Source organism: Aphis gossypii, unplaced genomic scaffold, assembly GCF_020184175.1.
Source record: "Aphis gossypii isolate Hap1 unplaced genomic scaffold, ASM2018417v2 Contig00273, whole genome shotgun sequence".
Taxonomy (NCBI): domain Eukaryota; kingdom Metazoa; phylum Arthropoda; class Insecta; order Hemiptera; family Aphididae; genus Aphis; species Aphis gossypii.
This window is the reverse complement of record NW_026083049.1, coordinates 91,011-115,394: the sequence shown is the minus strand read 5'-3', so window position 1 is coordinate 115,394 and position 24,384 is coordinate 91,011. Positions and strand designations below refer to the sequence as shown.

Here is a 24,384-nt window from a genome sequence, read left to right as displayed (position 1 = left end):
AATAACCAATGAGTGATTTAAACATTTTTTTTAAAAGTGGTAAAAATAATATTGCCTAATTCAAATAACTTCACTTAAATTACCAAAGTTGCCTTAACTTAAAACAAGTAATTTTTATACATTGAAAAATTGTTTTTCATGATTTGATCCAATTTGTATCATTTAATTAAAATGCTGACAACATTACATAATATACATTGAAAATAATTTGTCGCAAGCTAGGTATATAATTTAAAATTTGATTAAAAAATGTATTATTTATTTTAGCAATTTTTTTTATACCTGTTGGCTAAGACAAAAAAAAAATAGGAATATTGTTTTTTATCTTTGTATCATAGTATTCCATATAAAATTTGAATGAATTTGATAAGAATAACAATTTTGAATTTAATAATAACCTAACTATTATCTTAAATGTAAAAGGGTATTATTTTGGCAGTTACAACGATTTCCATATTTTGTCTCTATACTACAAATTTATAATATATAGCAAATTCTATGTTAACTATAATCAACTTTATTATCATATTTGAAATTTTAACAATAGAGACTAGAGTGAATTAATGTGTTTTGACCTATTATCACATTTAAGATTAAGAACATTATAATATAGGGCACCTAGTAGGTTTATATTCAATATTTAAATTTTGAAGCTTAGATATGAACATTTTAAAATGTTTAATTCCTTAAGAACATACCTGATAAATAAACATTGTTTTGCATTAACAGCCCTTGACGTTCTTTCATAGACTTTAATATTTGTTTTGCTAGTATGGTACCATTAGATCTCAACCCATTAATACATTTCCACCATATACCATACAAATCTCCTAGAGTTATCTCTTGTTTTTGTAAGGCTAATGTTGCTATTTTAACTGGTAATAAAGCATCAACCTTAAATATAATACAATTTAAATATATTTTAGTTAAATTTAAATATAATTGGTGTTTAGTTAAGTTCATGTATGGGGGAAATAAATGTTGTCAAAATATATTTTTTTTTAATTAATAGAAAATACAGCTTCAAGTAAATTATAAAAAATAATATTCAAACATTTTCTTTATTCTATTGTTTCTTTATTATTTTTTTTCAATACTAGTAGGTAGTTAAAGCAAAAATAAACGATTATTTCAAAACCAATATACTATTACATACAAATTAAGTATTTAACTTACAATACTTTGAACAGATATCCACTCATTATCTGTAAGTTTTAAGTCGGGGTTGGTTTCATCATGTTCCTTACAAAACATTTTTAATTCAATTAATCTGTATAACATGTTGTATATTGAATTCCATCTAGTTTCATTGTCGATCATAGCCAGTTTTAAATTCATTCTTACTAACCAACTTGAATATGTTGGTGTTCTGAGTTTTTTCACTACCTATTATTGTAGTTATATAAATATAATAATTATTTATGTTCTAAAATATACTATTTTATTTAATGGTTTCGTAAAAATTATAATCATTTACCTGTCTAGCGCGAGAAATGAAATTTGTAATAGAAGCAATCTTTAAACCGTCATGAATGCATAGTTGCAATGTATGTACAGCACATCTCACACACGACGTTATTGCTACAGGAGTTATGGCATTAAGAACACTGTCTTCCAATTCATTTATATCTGCATCACCCTCATCAGCTTCAACTATAAAACATTTATATTTAGTCAAATTATAAAACAATATCAACAAATGTATCATAGAATATGTTAATCATATATATGATATATTTATTAATGCATTTATAATTTTTTTTTTTTTTTAAATTAATACTTACGACTGAAAAGTTCATTTTCAATGTCATCAGTAGCAAGTGGTGTTCCTTCATTGTCATACTGTCATAAATCGTCATCATCGCGTTCACTGTTATTTTCATTTTCAATTGGCATTACAGTACTGTTTTGAACCTGATCTGTCTCATCGTTCATAATTCTAGCCAATTTCACCATGTTTGCAGCATTGTCACAAGTTATAGAATACAATTGTTCCTTTTTAATGTTGTATTTTTCAAGTGTTTCAAGAAGCTAAAAAGTATAGAATAATATTACAATTATTATCAGGCTTATAAAATGTATTAATAAAATAAATTTTAATAAGAAATATATTTATGCAATTATTTATTTTTGTATTATACTTAATAATAACTAATAAATATATGAGTATTACCATCTTTTTTAAATTTACTGCACTATGCTTTTCATGCATTTCGACCATGGCCAGTGTTGACAAACATATTTTTCCATCTTTCGTATATTGAATATTTACCCCTAATATAGAACAATGATGACGCTTCACACAATCAATTTTTAAGCTGACAAGCTGATTTTTTACATCAGTTTTTATTCTTGAAACTATTTCATTTGAAGTAGACAATATGTGAGTCTTTATGTTATGCGAATTTATGGTAAAGTCTAGAATGTTTATTAAAAATTTTTTAAAACTTGATCCGATACCCAATTTAATTTAAAATTAATTTCATACTTTCGCCGATAGCTTCAGTCAAAGGCTTTAAAATTTTTTGAAAACCAGAATCGTTGAAAATGGTAAATGGACGGCCATTTACTGTGACAATCTCAGTGCACGCTTTTAACAAAGTTACCCGATCCATTTTGACAAATAGATTTTTCTTACTTGTAGTTATGATCTTGTCCAATGGTCCATGTTTCTACAAATAAATTTATATTTTAGAATTAATTGAATTAATTTAAATATTTAATAAATTTATAATAAATGTGGCATTGTACAAAACTACTAAGGTTTTCACTTTCACATTTGGAATTATTTAATAATTTATTTGAAGTGCCTACATGCTATTCAGTACTTGGAAGATGGTAAAAATAAATTTTTATCGATCCAAAATGTATAGAAAATTTTAAAATTAAAATTATTTTAGTACTACCTAGGTACTTATAATAGGTATTGTAAATAATTACAAAATTAAGTTGGTTTTACCTTGGATGGAAATGTCGCAGTATCATCTAGTCGACGTTTTTCTTTTTTATTTACAATCTTTTCATTCTCAATATCTTGTTTGGCTTTTACTAAAATATTCCATTCTTGTGGATGTGATGTTTTTATGTGTGTCTCAAGGTTATGACTATGTTGACCTTTCATAACAGGTCGACAGCACCCTTTGACATTACATGTCGATTCGTCTTTTTCAATGTTATAGGTGAAAAATAATTTGCCAACTGGATTTGAAGGTTTTCTTCCCATTGTACAAAACCAAGTAAAAAACGCCAAAAACGGTAAGCAGTTGCAAAAAACTTATAAATAAAAACTTAGACCACAGTAACAGTAGGTATAAAACAAAGAATCATGAGCATTGAATATTAATAATATAATGATTTCTTAATAAATTAACCATTAAAATTAGCAACGGCGCAAATAGATCAATACCGACAACCGTAGATAGAATGAACAATGACTACAAACTACAGTTTATAATAAGTAACGAAATCGAAAATCACCGATATTATCCGATAACGATTTCCGATACGTGGTGTAGTATGGTCGAGGAGGATAATATTATATTATTATGACGGCTGTTGATGGTCATTGGGAAAAACCAGCAGACTAGGCCACGAGTCATGGATTATTTAATTTTATAACGTTTGCGATAAGCTAATGCCTAATAGTTTCGACAAAAACAGCGGCCGATGAATATCGAAAAATATTTTGTAGACTTTTATATTATATTAATATTTATAAATATATGAATGACACAAACAAGACTTAACAATCGTAACATGTACTATAAGTCTATAACAAATTAACAACCATGACTGGGGATACACACTGAATTTTCAAGTGGCGCCTTTTGCTGCCTAAATTAATAATAATTAAAAATTAAACACGTATAAGAAACAAGAGACAACACCGTGTTTACGTACTAAATACCCCAGTCCAAAATATAAATATACCTAATGTATTATGTAATGGAATTCTTTTATAGTTTTATTAATATCTATAAGCTATAATATTTATAATATTTTATATTTACAATATTTATCATAATTTTTTAATAATACGTATTTGTGACACAGTCTTAGTCGATATATTATCATGAAATACAAGCTTACAAGTTACAACACTATTTTTTTAAAGTTTGTATATTATGTATAATGTAAAAAGTCATTCACGTATTATATACTTATAAATATTACCTATTAGTATTAATACTATATTATATAATATACAAATAATATATTATTTAAGCTATACATTTAAGTTTTAACTATTAATTGTGAGAGCCAGATAGGATAACTGACTATCGACGAATAATGGCCAAAGTGTTAGATTATTTTCAGGACTATTTAATTGTTATTTGTTTACAATGTATTCATGTATACTGATATAATGCTAACATGATCTATTTTCTATAAAAAAAAGTTGTCGTGAAATAGATAAATAATAATACAATATAATTAACAATAAACCTACGTCTTAATTATATGTAAGACGTAAGTATAATAATTAATAATAATAAAGTGTAGTAAACTTAGAGTAAAGTACTGAAGTAGTACCTATAATGTAGAGTGTAGACTAATAAAGTGTAAAGTAGCCAAGTAGGTATGTAAATTATAGATTAAACTAAAAGTTTATTTGATATAAATTCATACACTAATCTATAAAATATAGATAAGATTTAAGTTCTCACATCACTATAGAGTTGTATCATCTACCATAGGGCATAGACTATAGACTCATTGACATCCACATTATAATTTGAACTCTGATCTACTAGGTCGATGATTTAACAACTGATAAAATGACAAATCGCGTTTGAATGAGAACGATAAAAATAAATACTTATTTCATGAAATCATATTAATATTAGTTATTAGCAGCTAAAAATATTATTTTAAATTTTAATTAAAATAAAAATACAGAAGTTAGCAAAAACTATTAGTTGTTAACCCTAATTATTTTCTTTCTGACACAAGGCGACTGTCTGGGAAACACATTTTTCTTTCACTTGCTAGTTGCTTATAAATTATATATAAATTTGTGAAAATTAAGTATTAATAATAGTAAATGCTATATGATTACCATCGCGAGTTACAGCTAATCGAAAATGATCATCATCCATCGATGTGTTCGATGTATCATCTCTATTGTTTTTAGAGAAAAAATTGTTTAATTCCGCTAAAATAATCGGAATACCTCAGATTTAAATTTAGACATAAGGTTTAGGTAACTTGGTTTAGGTATTTTATGTCTACCTATTGAATAATTAGTTGTCGCGATATTTGTATTAGTACAATTATAAACAGGGAAGTTTTTTTAACGTTTAAATTACGTATTATTGTGGTTTTCAATACCGATTTACACTTATTATTTTTTTTCGGTTATTCTCGGTTTTAATTAAAGGTTAACGATTAAAAATTTCCATTTCCTAGGTATTTTGTTTTGAAAACCGTTTTGAAATTATTTTGAATTTTCTATTTGATTTCAAGTACCGGTTTTTATCTTTTTCGATTTTGATTTTGATTTAGAAAATCGTTATGAAATTATTTTGATTTTCTATTTGATTTCAAGTACCGGTTTTCATCTTTTTCGATTACGATTTTGATTTAGAAAATCGGTTATATATATTTTTCATTTCATTTTAGTTTAAAATACCGATTTTCATATTATTCGGTTACGGTTTTGATTTAGAAAATCGGTTATACATTTTTTGATTTCCATTGTGGTTTTGAATACCGGTTTTCATCTATTTCGGTTTTGATATTGATTTGGTTTTCGATATGGGTTTTTATCGATATTTACCGATATATAATACCGGTTTTAAAAACGGTTTCAAGCCCTGGCGGACACATTTAGCGGCTGCTTTTTAATACTCCATTATTACAATGTACCGTTACGTAAAATGTTACCGCTAACTACGAGATAACGGTCACTTTAATAGCGGCAAGCTTTACGCCCGTTAAAGTAGCTAGCGGGAAGAACCCATAAAGTATTATGCACCGGATATTTATATTTTTGCAGGTGTATTGAGAATTTGTTGCGATGTTCTTTTTTATCAGTTAGATCTATTCTGTAACTCATTTGCTGCTGTGTATTCTGCAACTGTGCTGTGACACTGTGTTATTTTTATTTTTTTTACAATAAAATAATTAACTTAAAATGAATAATTTAAACAATTTGATTGAGTTTATTGATAATGTTAATAATGTTGGCATTAGAAGATCACAAAAATATAAAGATAGGCCAAACTACTATGATATTTTAGGAGATGATGAATTCATATAGATTTCGTCTTTCCAAAAACTGTTTAGATTACCTATTAACTTTAATCGCAGAAAAACTGGAAACAGCTACTGACAGGTAAATATTTCAATAAAAAATATCGACGATAAAATAATAGTATTAATAAATAATTCTGTTCTAAAATATTGTTTGATCTTATAGAGCAGTGGTCTTCAACCTTTTTGAACTCTCAACCCACTTTTCAGTACCGTATCCAGGGGGGGGGCTTTTGGGCTTAAGCCCACCCCGAAATCTTTTATTTTAAATAGTATGTGTATATGACGTATGTTTTTAAATTATTTCCTATTTTCGTATAGAGTTAAATATGAATGCTTAAGCCCACCACGAAAACAAATCCTGGGTACGGCACTGCCACTTTTTTAGGCCTATATTTTTCACGACCCACGTAAGCTTTGTAAAAAAAGATAATATTGCTAAGTAGGAACACGGTTCATTCATAAATTCTTATCTCAATGTCTTACTACGTAGAATCATACCTGTCACCTGTGTGTATGAAACATACTTGATATCCATTATGATTATAATATAATGTTATTATTATTATTTTTTTACCTTATATAATTTTATAAATTTAATTTTTATTTTGAAAAGAAGACTTGTTGTGACCCAATTTTAAAGCTTACGCGAACCACCGGTTAAAGACCACTGTTGTAGAATATACCTACAATCTACATACCTAATATCCTGGTTACCTAACACATGAATGTTTTCTAGGAATATGGCATTAGCTCCAATGAACCAGGTACTACTTACTCTACGGTTTTATGCTCTGGGAACTATGCTCATATCAGTGGCAGATATGTTTGGCGTAAGTGTATCTTCCGCAAGCCGAACAATTAAAAATGTATCATATGCTATTGCGGGATTGAGTGGCTCATTTTTAAAAATCCCTACTAATGACTTGGTCGAAACAAAGATGAACATGTTCAAGATTGCCCGATTTCCTTTAATATTTGGTGCAATTGATTGCACACACGTGTGAATTCAATCTCCAGGCGGTGGATTTGCAGAATCGTTTAGAAATCTAAAAGGGTATAAAAACATATCAATATACCTATAATTTACACATTACACTTACACATGTCACATACACAATGCCAAAAGTTCATAATAAATTAAACATATATTTTGGAATAAGGGCCTATGTATAAGAGAATGCACATACAACCAAAATTCAAGAGCTATATATCATTATTTATTACATTAGGTAAAAAAAATATTCATATTTTACACTTTTAAATTTAATCTGCAATTAAACTCTACGCGGTTCGCATGCCTACGCACATTACACAAACAGCTATACATACTAGAATACCTGATGATTATTTTAACACCCAATGTTCAACATGCGTATAATCAATTCATATAAACGCTAAATCATGATCCGTAAATCTGTAGGTACCATTAATTTGCTGTACCAAATATTAATGCCGATTGAGAAGTATGATATTGTATGCAGAGGCGGATTTATCTTTTTTACGGCTATAAGCTCCAACAATTGGCCGCCCCTATAATATGTGAACAAGTTATAATACTCCCTCCAAAATATCTACTCTAATTATTAAATACATATAGACATATATTATAGTACACAGCTTAATGAGAAATCCGTCTCTAATTGAATGTTGAAAGAATCACTTTGTATATTACTATTATAGTCTATATAATATTATCGGGTTTATTATAATCAATTTATTTTTCGATTATGTCCAATAACTGTATTTAGATATTTTTCCTTGAATGTGCAAGCACTTGTAAATGCAGATTTGAAGTTCATGGATATTGTTGCTAGATGGCCTGGGTCTGCACATGACAGCAATATTTTCAGAAATTCAAGGCTGTATGCAAGATTAGAATCAGGTGAATTTAATAACAATGCCATCTTAGGAGACAGTGGTTATGCTCTAAAACCGTATATGTTGACACCCATATTAAACCCGGTAGGACGAATAGAGATGCTGTATAACGAGTCCCAAATTAGAACGAGAAATATAATAGAAAGGTGTTTTGGGGTCTGGAAAAGAAGATTTCTAGTATTATCACTTGGTTTGTAGTTATATTTGTAATAAAATTAATTGTTGTCTAAATAAAAATATATATTTTATATAAAAAATTTATATATTTAATATTAGGTATGCGATTACAACTAAAAACTGTGCAGGCAATAATAGTTGCAACAGCAATTTTGTACAATATATGTAGAGATATGAATGAGGATTTACCTGAAGACAATTCTGATGATGTCTTAAATCAGTTAAATGAAGCAAAAGACTTGACTGAAACAGTCCATCGTCATGATGATAATGGTGAAGACTCAATCACCAGATACTCACTACTTCACAACTACTTTGCTAGGTAAAGACTAATGAATACATATGAACACCATTTAATAAAATTATGTTAACATAAATCATTCTATTTTCTGTTTTAGATTATAATATATATATCATCCGAGGAAGACAACCACAATAAAAACAAAAAATCAAATTACATTTTCTTATTCTTTATTTTTTATTTAGTATAAACTTATAGTATATAAAAAATGGCCTATTAAAAAAATTATAAGATTAAAAATTTAACTTAAATTTGATAGAGTTTTTTTTTTAATTTCAATTTCTAATCTTAATGCCTCAACCTTTAGTTCGTGTTCCAATTTTTCCCACTCAAAACGCATTACACCCTCTCTTTTCTCCACCTCGATTAATTGTAACTGCTCTTCATATACATCTTTTTTTTTACTAGCAACATCACTATGCATTTTTCTCTGCCTTTTGTTTTTATTTACACCCCCCGATATTAACTTTTTTTTCCAGTAACTAGTTCATCAGAAACTGGCTGGGCGTAATGAAGCTGGAGTCCAATTTTCCCAGTTTGGTGGTTTCTACTGGTACTGGGTGTTACCTCTAACTGCTCAACAGTGACAACCTTTCAAATATAACAAAACAAATACAATTTATTTAACTAATCAAATTTTTACCGATAGTAAAATAATTTATATATCCTTACATTGAGTGATGATTGGTTGAAGAGCTCACTATCATCAAACATATTTGGACTATTAGTTCCCTCTAATTCAAACAATAAATCATCCACTTCATTGTTGTCAACAGTTGTAGAAGTAGTATGTCTTAAATTATTCAGGGACGAATTTAATAAATATAGGTACAATGCAAGATAAAAAATATAATAACTAGAGATAATTTTAAATAAATTACACTTACCAACAACATCAGAATCAAAATTACTAGCCAGCCAGTTGCTGAGACTCCAAGAAGTTCTATTATACTATCAAAGTACTCAATTTTTTAAATGTTTTGACCACACCCCCACCAGTCTTAATAATCTCTTTTTTTCTTCAGCTAATCGTTGTTTGACATTTCTTTTAATCTTTTCCCACTTGTTTTTTAAAGCCTTTGATCCTCTTTTCCTCTTTGAATACCTTTAATACATTATTATAGTTAAAAAAAAAAACATTAGGTAGAAAAGTAGCAATTAGAAGTTAGAACCATTAAAAAAAAAAAAAAAAAAATAGACAAGGATAATGCAAGAATGATGGATGAAGAAAATATAAGATATGGATGATAATAGGAAATTAATGGATAATTGAAATAGGTATAAACGTAGAATATTATAACGAATTATTTATTATTCAACTCTATACTTTCCTTGATATCAGTTCTGCATTTTAGTCCTTAGATAATGATTGAATTCCCATAAGTAGGTAATTGACTAAAAAAAAAAACTCAGTTATTCAAAATATGTGTATGAGATTTTTAAAACAAAATAATTAATATCATTTCCATAGTCAGTATATTATGACTCATATAATGATTACATTATGGAAATTTTACTATTTATTTATTTTTACTTGCCTAGTACTTAACAACCCATGTAATCAAATAATATTAAATTAATAAATTATAAATTATTATCAACATTCATATTTGAATAACAATAATAAATTGGTAGTATCGCCTAGGTACCTTGAATAATTTTTCACAATAAAAAATAAACAACAAATATTACCTTGGTACCAATCTTAATTGATACAAAAAACTAAATAAAAATCAATTCAATTCAAATAAAATATAGGTATTACTTACCTGAAGAAACAACCATTGCACTGTCAATTAATTCCCAGGTTTCAGACTTTTTTTTCCATATATCTGAATCTGTCTCTTTATTTTCAATAATTGAACCGTATTTCAAAACAAGTTCCACCAATGACTTCTCTTCCAACAATGTAAAATTGGCTTGCCTATCTCTTCTATCTTTATTCATTTTTAATAAATTTTTCGATGGAAAAAGTCAAAATTGAAAAAAAAATAATAATTACTGCGTCTTGCAAGTTGCAATAGCAGTTAGCAAAGAAATTTAAGAAAAACAGAAAACCAAAAAATAATATAAATTATCAATATCACAGTATCACAAAAGATTTGATTAATTATCAGCTGTCACATAACAATTAACAGCTGCTTCATTATGAGCCAATGAAAATATTCGTTACGTTTAGAATTATTTAACTGATAGTTAGTACAAGCGGTAACATTGTAATAATGGTCTGTATTAAACTTGCCGCTAAAGTACCCGCTATGCTAAACTACACGCTAGCTTATCTGGCAGCTAGATAAGATTTAGCGAGACATTGTAATAACGGCCCTAAATGTACTAGTATATGTTTGTTCACTCTTATCTTTTAACAAAAAAAAAGCAAGGGGTATGTAATAATTATTGAAAAATCCATGAATGGTAAATAATTGAGTGAAATATTTGGTGCAGTATTGAAATGTTCCATCTACATATAGAGTATCAACTTTTACGAGAAATTCCAAATTAGTTTTAGTAGAAAATAAAATAATTCCGGATTCTATATCATTGTGTAATAAAAATTGTTCATTTTCATAAATAATATCTATCTCTTCTAAAACATTATGAACTTCATTTCTCGTTTTAGGTAAGTTCGGCAAAATTGAGCTACGAGCTCGATGTAAATTTTTTTTTATGTATAATACATCGGTAGTTGTGGATAGTGTCTATCTTATGGTTTCTTAATTCTGCATGTAATAACTTTGAAGGCCTTTCACATAATAATGTTTCAGTGACTGCTTTTCTTTTTAAAGAGTTACTAATTTCTTGCCTATTAAGTACTTGTTCAGTTAATGCTACATGATTATTATGGATCAACTTACTTTCATCGAATAATACTTTGTCATTTTCATCTACTTTTAAAAAAGCCTTACATATTTTTGTTGTACAATTCCACCGTTCTTTGTTGAAGGATAACTTTTTTTTGAAAACTAAATTTAAAATTTTTAATTATTTTAACTCGTTTGCCCTTTTCACCAAGTATATTTCGCACTTCATATTGATCCATTCTAAAAATGTTTCTAAAAAATATTTGTAAAAATAATATCGTACAACGAGAACGAGTGTTGGAAATCAACTATAAACGTTCTGGTATAAAGGTCTGGTTTGCATTATATCTTATCATTACACAAAAGAGTTTATTATTTTAATGGTTAATCGTATACATAATATAATCGTATTAAATATCAAATACGAAAGTAATATCGTATAACAAAAGTCATAAATTACGACTTTGAAATTACAAACTTATTTTGATACATGATGTTTGAAAATGTTAGAAACCACTTATATATTTATTACCTACCTGACTAATGGGAGGCAACTAGTACTAGACCCTTTTCGTTTATGATAAAATTTAGGGTACGTCGGGAGGCAACTCGTATATAGTCGGGAGGCAATTCGTATATAAATTATGGGCATTTTTGACTTCGGGAGGCAACTAGTGTGCGCCCAAAACTACATGCCAATAACTGTAGTTTTAGTAAAAACTGATAAAATACCTATTTTAAACGAAAATGACAATATTTATATCAATTTTACCTCTTAAGTAAAGTAAAGATAAGAATATTTGGAATTCAAACATTCATTTTCAGTTATTGTATGAAGGATTTACAAATTGGAAAAAATGTAATGAAGTTTTACAAGAACACGAAACCAGTAAAAATCATGCTGAATCAGTGAAAATTTGGTTTTCTCGAATAAAAAAAGACTGTAATAGTGTGATTGATATAGAACTAAAGAAAGATATAGAAAATCAGACCTCTTATTGGAAAAATGTTTTGCATAGAATAGTCGAAACCGTTACCTTTTTAGCATCGAGAAGCTTAGCTTTTAGAGGAGACAACCAGACTTTTGGTTTTAAACTAAACGGTAATTACTTAGGTTGCTTAGAACTATTGGCAAAGTTTGATCCGTTTCTTTCTGCACACATAGTCAAATATGGAAATAAAGGAAAAGGAAATGTGTCATTTGTCATCCACTATATGCGACGAGTTCATCATGCTGATGAGTAATACTATACTAGAAAAAATTGTATCGGAAATAAAAGAAAGAAAATATTTTTCTCTTATAGTGGACTCAACTCCTGATATAACAACACACGATCAGCCTACAATTGTAGTACGGTATATTACAAAAGAAGGCAAGCCCGTAGAACATTTTCTTGGTTTTATGTCTTTAGTTGGGCATAAAGGATCAGATATGGAATTGGCAATACTTAAAAAATTTTCAGAACTTAACATAAATTTAAAATACTGCAGAGGTCAATCTTATGACAATGCGTCAAATATGTCGGGTATTTATAATGGCTTACAGTCTCGAATTAAAAGTCATTCTACAACAGCATTTTTCGTGCCATGTTCGGCGCATTCTTTAAATTTAATAGGGTCTAATGCCGCCGACACAACTCAAGAAGGGACAATATTCTTTTTTAATTGCCAAGCGATTTTCAATTTTTTCTCTGCATCAACATATAGATGGAATATTTTATGTAAAATTATTAACAATAGTTCGGATTGTGTTCTGATAAAAAAAATGTGTGCTACTCGTTGGTCTTCAAGATACGATGTTTGTAAAGCATTATTTAATGGATATGAACAAGTTCTAGGCGCTTTAAAAGCTATTCGTGATGATGAAGAACGAAAAAAAGAAACTAGATATGAAGCTATCTTCTATTTTTAATAAGGTAAAGAGTTTAAATTGTTGTTTCATGATTTGTATGTGGACGCCTATACTACAAAGATTTAATATGACGAGTGTAACTTTACAATCTATTGATATTGATTTAATCACAGTTGTCACATTATACAAATCATTGGAAACATATTTAGAAGACATTAGTAACAAATTTGATTTTTTCTTAGAACAAGCAAAAATAATGTCTTCAGAAGAATGTTTTTCCTGGGAAATTTCAAGAAAGAAAACAAGAAAAAGGTTTTTTGGTGAAAATGAAACTGACGAAGCAGTATTGGAAAGTAGTCAGAAGATGAAATAAGAAGTGTTCTTAGTTATAATTGATCGATTAATTATAAATTTACATGAACGAAAACTAGCTTACACTGAACTTCATAAAAATTTTGGTTTTATATTAGTGATGGAATCAATGGATACAGATAATATACGTGACAGTGCTGAAAATCTAGTACAATTATATTCAGAAGATCTAGATAGTACGTTTATAGAAGAAGCAGTACAATTTAAATCAATTCTAAGTTTTTTTTCAACACAGGAAAAATCATCGTTCATTAACCTTTTAAAATGTCTAACTGATTCTCCACTATTGTCATCATTCCCTAACGTTGAAATAGCAATGCGGATATTTTGTTGAATGGCTTGCACAAATGCCAGTGGAGAACGATCATTTTCCGTGTTAAAACGAATAAAAAATTATCTAAGATCCACTTTAATTGATGAAAAAATGTCATCGATTTCAATATTAAACATCGAAGATGATCTTTTAAAACAGACAGATTGGTCAGAGATTATCCACCAGTTTGCGACCATCAAATCAAGAAAAAAATTAATATAAAAGAAAAATAGTAAAAAAAAGTAATGAATGATAATATTTTGTCACATTTGGTAATTTTTTAAAATTTATATGTGATATATAATTAATAATTATAAAATTTAAAATACACATAATATAGATATGAGTATTTTGTAATTTTTGTTCTTGTATGTTACACTTATATCCTATTCGTCAATACGCTACTGACTGTAATTAATAGTGTGTTGAATATAATTTTGAATTGTAATTTTTGTAAGGGCGGCATATTTTAATTTTCCCCGGGGCGGCAACATAGCTTAACGCGGCACTGTTATTGTATCTTAATTATTTTGTATTCCATGATTCATTAAAAATGAGTATCTGCTTAAAGTGCCAATAACTGTATACTCTACCCTAGTATAGTATATATTATTAATATATATATTTCTTTTAATATTTAAATCTCCTTCACCTTGATTAATACAATTAAAATAATAAAATAAATTCGGGAATAATTAATTAACATTACACACGAACATTACGTTCTACCCACATACCAAATTAAATAACTGAATAACTGAATCTACACATAGGATAAAATTAATATTAATATTTTAAAATGCTTTATTAAGTTTTCATATCGTTGTTTTTTTTTTTATGTTAATATGATTAAATATATACGGGCAGATAGCATGACGTAACATTTGTTATCAACGCTTATCATTTTTATCTATTGGATCCAAACATTCCTATCAAAATATTTTATATACGTTTAGACAGGCTTAATAGGTGGCTCTTGTTTGAATTTGAAGTTTGTTTAAATAAATATCATTTTTTAAATATTGTTATTAATTAATGTATAACTACTACTTAATTATATAATGGCTGGAAATCACATTTTACCTTTTCGTCTATTTCGGAGTATTTTAAAGACAATGTAAAACAACTAAAAAGAGGTGAAATTGCTTATAAAGATGGTCATTTTTTGAAGTTTCAAGCCGATATAGATTTAACGTAATTGTAGGAGAAATCAAACCAAGTATGAAGAATGATAAATATAAGGTAAGATGATGTTAAATGATAGTTCTATAGTTGAGGCAGAATGTACATGCCCTCGTGGCCAAGTAGTTTGCCACCATATAGCTGCCCTAGCACTTTATACTCACTATAATCTTAGCTCTACAGACAAATCTTGTTCATGGAATGTTAGAAAAAGTATCACATGTGATGAAGTAAAAACTATAAGTCAGATTTATGGTGGTTTTGATAGCCCTTCTACTATTATTTCAGATGAAGATTTTGCTACTTTCAAACATACTTTGGATAATTTATCTACCCCAGTTGGTTTTTCTTGGTTATTAAGACCTGAACCAGAACATATAGGATCAAAGGAATCTTTAAAATTTCAATTAAGTTCTATAGAAAGTATGGTAAATAAAGATGTTTGTAAACAATTAGTAAAGGCAGGACATTTTGAAACAGTAAGAAGTTTTATAAATGATAGCTGTTTTATAACTGATGATATTGTTTTGAAAATTTCTGAGATAACTACCGGTTAAAATAAAATTGAACTGTGGCATTATTACCGTAAAAATAAATTAACTGCAAGTCATTTTGGTCATATATTATCTGCTTGCCAAAAAAATAAATTTTCAAAATCTTTTTTTAAATCACTAAAGAATGATACTAATTTAAGTGGAGTACATGCTATTCAGTGGGGTTTAACAAATGAAAAATCAGGCATTAAAGTTTTAGAAAACGAACAAAATGTAAGTTTCTAAGGAAGAAAAATTGTAAAATTTGATGAAAAAATTAAATGCTTTTTAACCGTGTGATCAAAGTAGAGCCTCGGGCACAATACCCGCACATTGTGTTGTCTCCGTCTTACAAACGCCCAACATGGCAAGTTTTACATTCACAACAACGGTCAAAACTATAGTAAATAATATATTGGTTTATTTTTTATATTTTAATTTTAAAACGTGTTATGCGTCTGCGTTTTTAAAACGTCAGCGATAAATCGTTCAAAATTAAACGTACAGTTATGTATGGGTGTATTCACATTGCCACACATAAATGGATAAATGAGACGTGCGTTCGGCAAAGACGCTCCCATGGGGGGCCAAAAGGACGTCCGTGAAGTTGGCACCACCACTTTGTGCTACAAACCTCTGACCTCAGCATATATTTTGCAAATTATTTGCTAAAATTTGCTTTGCAATTTTTAGAATTTGCATACTCACTCAATCCACGCAAAAACATTTTTTCTCTTGGTGGTGCCAATTTCACGCTGGCACCACAACTTTGTGCTACAAACTTCTGACCTCAGCATATATTTTGCAAATTATTTGCTAAAATTTGCTATGTAATTTTTAGAATTTGCATACTCACTCAATTATCACAAAAATTGTTTTCTCTTTGTGTATTAACTTCACTCTGGTACCATAATATAATGTAATAATATAAACAGTATCTATAAAAAAATTTGTCCAGTAAGTATACCATGTGGTATTTAATATATATATTTACCAATGTATTATATCTTATAAATATTTTAACTAGGTAGGTATATAATATCTTGTTAAAATTTATTATGCATTATTGACGAAATGATTATAAGAATGTTGTTAAATCGATAAAAAAAATAAAAATTTGTCCAGTAAGTATACCATGTAGTATTAAATATATATTTACCAATGTATTATATTTTATAAATATTAACTTGGTAAAAAAGTAATTACAGATATTTTCAAATACTTTTAAATACTCTTTTTTTCTAAAATGTGTTTTACCCCTTTACCTTGGCCTAATAACCCTATAGATAAGTTGAATTATTAATTAACTGAATTATTTTTTTTTATTCCAGCACTATCTAGTTTTACTTAAATTAATTAGAATAAGAATGCAGCATAGTTTGGTCTTTGGTGTATTTTTCTAACAAAACACAACGATGAACGATATATAAATAAAAATGAAGTACAATTTCAAATTTGTATTATTTTATTTAAATTTAAATAAATAAAGTTAAATGAAAAAATAATTTAAAAATTATATGTGATTTTAAATACAGATACTTTCAAAAGAGTATTCAAATAATATGCTCAAGTACTTTTTTCAAATGTATTTAGAATACATATATTAGTACTTACAGTATTTGAAAACTTTTACTAAAGTATTTTACCAGATTATCGGTTTATCGTGATTTATATTAGATATTAATTAAAAATATATATTTGTATTTTCGCGGGCTTTGTTCTAAAAGGTTCTATGTAAGTATTTTATGAAATTCAATTTTTTTGTTATATAGACTATGACAATTCATAGCGCTCTATCTAACTACAATATAATATTATTTAGAAACATGGATAGAATTGTATTTAATTTATTTTATGTTAGAAGACGTCCGTGAATTTGGCCCCACCATGTTATGATAAATACACCAAAATTTTGCAACATTTTGCAACTAATTTTCAACTTTAGGCAACTGGTAAAAAAAAATTTGCAACCTTATATTTTTGTCCTAATCGCTAAACCAAAATTGGTGGGGCCAAATTCACGTGGCCCCACCACATCGTCGTATCGAGGTCGAACCTTTTTCATAATTTAGCAACTAATTTGTAAATTTAGGCAACCTGCGTGAAAAAATTGCAACATCGTGGTTACGACGGAAACGAATTCCTAAGTTGGTGGGGCTAAATTCACGTGGCCCCACCACATCGTCGTATCGACCTTGAATTTTTAGGTCCAATATTTTAATTTTTTCTAAATTGATTTTATTTCATACTAATTTATTATAGTACTATAGTTCACTTTTAGAAATAAAGATTACCTGGTGATATAAAAAAAGGTACCATAGGTACTACCAGGTGCATAATGAATATTAGTAGGTACATTTTTGTATCTGATACGCAAATCCAATTAAACAAAACAAAATAAAATATGGGTAATTAAATATTTTAATAGGAGATATTATTAAATATAATAAAATAAAACATTTTAAATAAACAAAACGAGTGACTTACAAGTTGTTTTAAATGTGCAACAATGAAAAATAATATTCTAGTTAAAAATACGTACATGAAGTTGCCCCCCCCCACTTTGTGCAATTTTTTTTGGACTAATTATAAACAATTGTAAAAATCATATATTATTATATAATATTTTAAACTGTAACTATTTGTTAACAACATAATATTATAATTAGTAACTCAACAATACAGAATTATGGCAATTCAAAAATGATGGGCTATTCAAAAACATTTTAATGATTATTAATATTTTGGATATCATGCTATATAATCATAAATTAACAACAAATTTTTGTGGTATCATCACATATCGTGCTCACTGCTAATATGATAAACATAAAAACATGACAATTTATACAAATTTAAATACTGAATACGAAATTATTATTTTTGTACACTGAGATAGATAAGAATATACGTCGGCCCGTTTTTACATCATAGTCCGCGCTCCAGTATATTCTTATCTATCTCAGTGTTTTTGTACATAAATAAAATATTGGTTTGACGGACTACGGGAATATTTTATTTACAATAGTCACTAAGGCTCGCGTCACACTATCGCGGTTACGCCGCACGGCAAACGCCGCGTTGAATTTGCCGCGCGGTTGATTGCTGTCACATTGTGCGGTAAAAACGCACTCAGTTTGCACTTTTTTGGTCAACAGATATGTTGTGCTTTGTGTAGTTAACAATTTTTGTTAAATATTAAATTTTAAAATATACATTTTTTAAGTAATATATTTAAAGATTTCTAAAAAAGCTTCTTAAGTAAGTATATTTTTTAATATACAAACCATATTTGAATATAATATATATAATACTATAAAATAAAATATATATCTGTATAGAGTAATCATTTGACTGAGATCATTTAAATTATGTATAGATGTCCCTATAATATAGGAATTAAAAAAATATTGACATATATTATTTATATATGTAAATAGGATGGATTATAATTATTATATGTATGCTTTGAGAGTAATATCGGTGGCAGATTCCTATGGGTATTTAAATTCTCCTAGGAGAGAAAAAGAATTTTGGGTTCATCCTTCAATAAAAATAGAGAAGAAAAGGAACGGTTCATTAATTTCTACACTGACATCAGAAAATACCCTCAAAGTTTTTTGAATACTATAGGATGTCAATTACATCTTTGACGAACTTTTGGAACAACTACGACCACATATTACCAAAAGATCACACCATTTCGAAATCCGATTTCAGCTGAAGAAAGACTCACTCTTACAATAAGGTAGGTAATTGGTGTAATATACATGTTAATACGCAAATTAAAAAAAATAATGTACAATATTATGCAGTGTGCATATTATTGTTACCTCAGTTCAAAACTGCAACAACTCAAAAAAACATTATTGAGATATTATAACAGTTTTAAAAACCTAATATTTTAGAACAATTATACATAATTTTTGTTATATTCATAGATTGAAATTAACATTTATAATGTTACTATAAAACCTAAACCTAATATATATAATTTTTAAGTACCTATCATTAATTAGAAAGAGTACTCAAGCACATATTATATCAGTATTGAATCAAAATACTACCAACATTTTTAAATAACCAGACATATTGCAATATTGAACTTAAACGCTGTTGTATATCGTATATCGATACAACACCGTCTGCAATAGAATACTATAGAATATATATATAATAATATACGCGGTGGGGACTGTCCGCCGCGTACGACGCCGATCGGCACGCACGCCAGCGACGTCGACGTTACGGTTTCACAATAAAATACAATATACGTCTTTAACACACCGTACCAATTTGTTGTGTTTATTACTAATAGTAGAATACTAGAATACAACAAGTGGCGACGAAGATTGGCGACAACGTTTATATTCACCGTTTGTCACTCGTACATATATAGCACATCTATATATTTGTTATATACAATTAGCCGTTAATCATGACACAACCAAATAACGAGCCGCCGGCCGTAAGAACTATCTACTCGCAAGTAATCGGCAGTCCGGGAATTTTCGACCAGGACACGAACGTAAAAATATATTTCGCCCGGCTAAGAAATTTTTTTGCCGCGAACGGAATCACTCAAGAAGGTAAGAAGAGGGCAATTTTGCTAACCTCGATGTCAGAGGAAGCGCATAAAACCTGTTCAGTTTGTGCTACCAGAGGACCCCGATAACAAAGACTTTCGAGTCGTTATCGGACATACTGCAAAAACACTATGAGCCGAAAAAGTCGTATTTCGCCGCCCGCACCAGTTTTACTTGGCTCGTAAGAACCACGACGAAAGTGTGTCCCAGTGGGGTGCCCGCGTACGCGACCTTGCTTCAAAATGCGGTTTCGGGCCAGAGCTGGAGATAGTAGTGAGGGACATATTTGTCATTGGAATGGGTTACGGAAAGATCCAAGACCGGTTACTGGAAGAGGACGCGTCAGCAGCATCAACCACCTTAGTAAAATTGATGGAAGTGGCAATCACCAGAGAGGCCAACATCAACGCAAGCAAAGAGTGGTCGAAAGACACACTGGGGCGTTCCATTTCACCAAGCAGGAGGGGTCTCCAACACAGACGACGCCAAAGAGGACGAGCGGACGAGGACAAACCAACGGGAAGGAGAAGTGTCAGGTATGCGGCCGTTCCAACCACGACACCGGACTATGCATGTTCAAAAATTATTCATGTAATATATGCGGGGTAGTGGGTCATTTGGCACACACCATGTGCAAAAATAAAGGGTACTAAGCACAAGTCGCAAAATAAGTTTTGTCGGAAAATGAGCGGTCAGGCGATCACGAAACCAGCGTAGAATTAATTGATTCTTTTTTTGCAATTAACGACATTTCCCGAGATAAGCTTAAAGTAGCTCCGTACAGCGTAGAGTTAGTCATCGGAGGTAAGCCAATATCGTTCGAAATCGATACCGGTTCGGTGCATAGTATCATTTCCGAGTCGACGTTTAAAGCGATAATAGGTCCAAAGGTAATCGTAACTAACGACGTAGAGTTATCGGATTACGTTGGTAATATAATTACACCGATAGGTAAGGTAGCGCTCAAGGTCATGTACAATAATAGAACAACCGGAATATGGGTATATATAGTGCCAAACGGAGGACCACCAATACTCGGTAGGAACGATCTAGCAACGCTAGGTATTAAAAACGTGTTTGAGTGTAAGTTCACCGGTGCAGAGGATAGCGTTAAAACAATTTTAAATAAGTATCCTAACGTATTCAGCGAAGAGCTAGGGACATTTAAGGGGTACAAAATATCCCTTACAACGAGGCCGGGACCAAACCAAAATTCTTTAAACACCGACCAGTGCCCCTAGCGCTAAGAACAAAAGTCGAGGCTGAAATAGACCGATTGTTGGCCATCAACGCCCTGATACCGGTCGACCACAGCGAGTGGGCAACCCCGTAGTTCCAATTTTGAAAGAGGACGGTAGCGTCAGGTTATGCGGAGATTTTAAAATAACCGTAAACCCCGTATTGGTCAGCACAGAATATCCCCTACCAAAAATCGAACACCTCTACGCCAGAATAGCGGGAGCGAAATAATTTTCAAAAATAGACTTGAAAGATGCCTATCAGCAGTTGGTACTAGACGATAGTTCACGCGCATTAACGACAATAAACACGATTAAAGGTTTATTCAGGTACACGCGCGTTCCGTTTGGACTGAAATCATCGGCGAGCGAATTTCAGAAAGCGATCGAAAGTATCACAAAAAAGGTGGAGGGGGTCGAAGTATTCATTGACGATATAATAGTATCAGGTAGGACGATGCCCGAACATAACATACGTTTGGAACAACTTCTAAAAGCACTCGGCTCAGCAGGGCTGAGAGTAAGAGAGCGTAAGTGTACCTTTATGCAGACGGAAGTAGAATATTTAGGTCATAAAATAGACGGACAGGGTTTGCATACATTAGACAAACACACAACCGTGATTAAGGAGGAGCAGCAGCGCCCCAAGACAGGTCAGAATAGAATTAAAAGTTTTCTAGGGTTGGTAACATACTACACTAAGTTCGTGAAAAAATGCGGCACAGATACTAAACCGTGTACGACCTTTTAAAAAGGGGGGCGAAATGGCCATGGTCCAAAGAAGCGGACGAGGCGTTTGATAACATTAAATCGATATTATCGTCCAAACCATACTCGACCACTACGACCGTCGGTACCAATTAAATTAATGGTAGACGCGTCATCATTCGCTATCGGCGCGGTTATATCACAGGTATACGGCAACGCCGAAAAACCAGTAGCCTATGCATCGCGCGTCTTATCAGAAGCGGAACGCAAATACCCGCAAATTGAAAAAGAGGGGTTAGCGATAATATACGGCGTTCAAAAATTCTACGACTACTTGTACGCACGAAAATTTACTTTAATCACTGACCATAAACCACTCTACCACATTTTCGGGGAAAAGAAAGGTATACCAATATACGCGGCTAATAGACTACAGAGGTGGGCGTACGTACTAACAGCATTCGACTTTGACATTTCGTTTGTTAAATCAGGGAAGAACGCAGCGGATTTCTTATCGCGCATAAGAATAGGCACAGAAGACAGAGTGTCTACGGCGCCGCAGTGTCTAAACTTTATATACGACAACTGTCCGTTCAACGTTAATTGGGTCAAAATAAAAACACAAACACGTACCGATAAAATCTTATCGCAGGTAATTAAGGCTATCAACACAGGCGATTGGCCAACAGGCGCGGATAAAAATGAATCGCTTAAGTCATATATTACACGCGGCGCCACGAAATTCAACCGAACAGGAACCTGCTGCTTGATGTGGGGGGGTACAGGGTGATTATGCCAAGTAAGTTCAGGGAGGCCCTGTTGACAGAATTGCACTCCACGCACGCGGGAATGAGCTGCATGAAGGCTATCGCGCGTTCATTTTTGGTGGCCGGGGATCGATAATGATATTGAAAACAAGGCGCGCAAATGCGAAAATTGTATACAGGTTAGACCCGCACCACCAAAAGCGGTGCTAACGCCATGGAAGTGGCCGGAACAAGCGTGGACGCGCATACACGTAGACTTCTTAGGGCCTTACAAAAATAAAAATTTTTTAATAGTAGTCGACGCGACTTCAAAATGGCTCGAAGTGTTCGAGGTAAGCACGAGTACGGCTTCAGTGGTAATCGGAAAAATGCAAGAACTTTTTGCTCGTTTCGGTGTCCCAAATCCATTACCACCGATGGAGCCAAGTGTTTCACAGGTACGGAATTCGGTACGTTCTGCGTCAACGGGAACATAAACACTTGGTGGGAGCTCCGTTTCACCCGGAAACAAACGGGGCAGCCGAATCAGGGGTTAAAATAATAAAAAATTTTTTTAAGAAAAACCAAACCACCAGCGCGACACTATTACAGAAGTTCCTGTTATTTTATCGAAACACACCGCACTCGGCAACGCGCCAGACCCCGGCAAAATTATTACTAGGACATAGCACCCGAACACAGTTCGATATACTGATTCCCAACACAAAAGACGTGGTTAGCGATCACCAGGATTCCCAAATCAAACGTCACGGTAAACGACAGCACGAAATCCAACAGGGAGACACCGTGGCCGTGCGTGATTATCGGACGAATGAAAATAAGTGGTCGATAGGGACCGTTACGAAAAATGTGGGAAAACAAGCGTTTGAGGTGGACACTGAGGCGGGCACATGGAAGCGACACGTAGACCAGACCATTAAAATACCAAATAGGGACTCAGAAGTGTCGGAAGTCGAATGTAGCGAAAACCCATCCAACCCAAGGGGGGGACTAGTTCCAGAGGGGACCGGGAGGGATACAGACGGGTCAGACAGGGAAACCGAGACAATCTCAACCGGACATTCGCGCCCGACGAGAATGAAAAGATCGCCCGACCGCTACACGACAATAGATTTCAGGAAATAAGACCGACACTACATGTTTATATATATGTATATTTCATTATAATATAGATAATTTAGCATGTAAAAGGTGTGATAAAAAAAAAAAAAAAATGTAAAAACTAGACGTAAGGTTTAGTCAGTAAGTAAAATAAGCACGGTTACATAAACTCAAAAGTGAATCAAATGATTTAGTCTTAGGGGAGAGGTGTTGTATATCGTATATCGATACAACACCGTCTGCAATAGAATAACTATAATATATTATATAATAATATACGCGGTGGGGACTGTCCGCCGCGTACGACGCCGATCGGC

At 31.0% G+C, this 24,384-nt stretch overlaps 1 protein-coding gene and 2 pseudogenes across 1 annotated transcript; 1 reads left to right on the top strand and 2 right to left on the bottom strand.

Moving 5' to 3' along the window:
• Positions 1–678: 678 nt before the first annotated feature.
• LOC126553584 (uncharacterized) lies at positions 679–1,377 on the bottom strand. The gene is made up of 2 exons (XM_050208727.1): positions 1,177–1,377; positions 679–894 (listed from the first exon to the last, which is right to left on the bottom strand). The coding sequence occupies exons 1-2, from the start codon at positions 1,336–1,338 to the stop codon at positions 679–681; spliced, it is 378 nt and encodes a 125-aa protein (XP_050064684.1). The 5' UTR covers positions 1,339–1,377.
• A 5,621-nt stretch (positions 1,378–6,998) lies between these two features.
• LOC126553583 (putative nuclease HARBI1) lies at positions 6,999–8,718 on the top strand (annotated as a pseudogene).
• A 112-nt stretch (positions 8,719–8,830) lies between these two features.
• Positions 8,831–9,423, bottom strand: LOC114129299 (uncharacterized; annotated as a pseudogene).
• Positions 9,424–24,384: the final 14,961 nt, after the last annotated feature.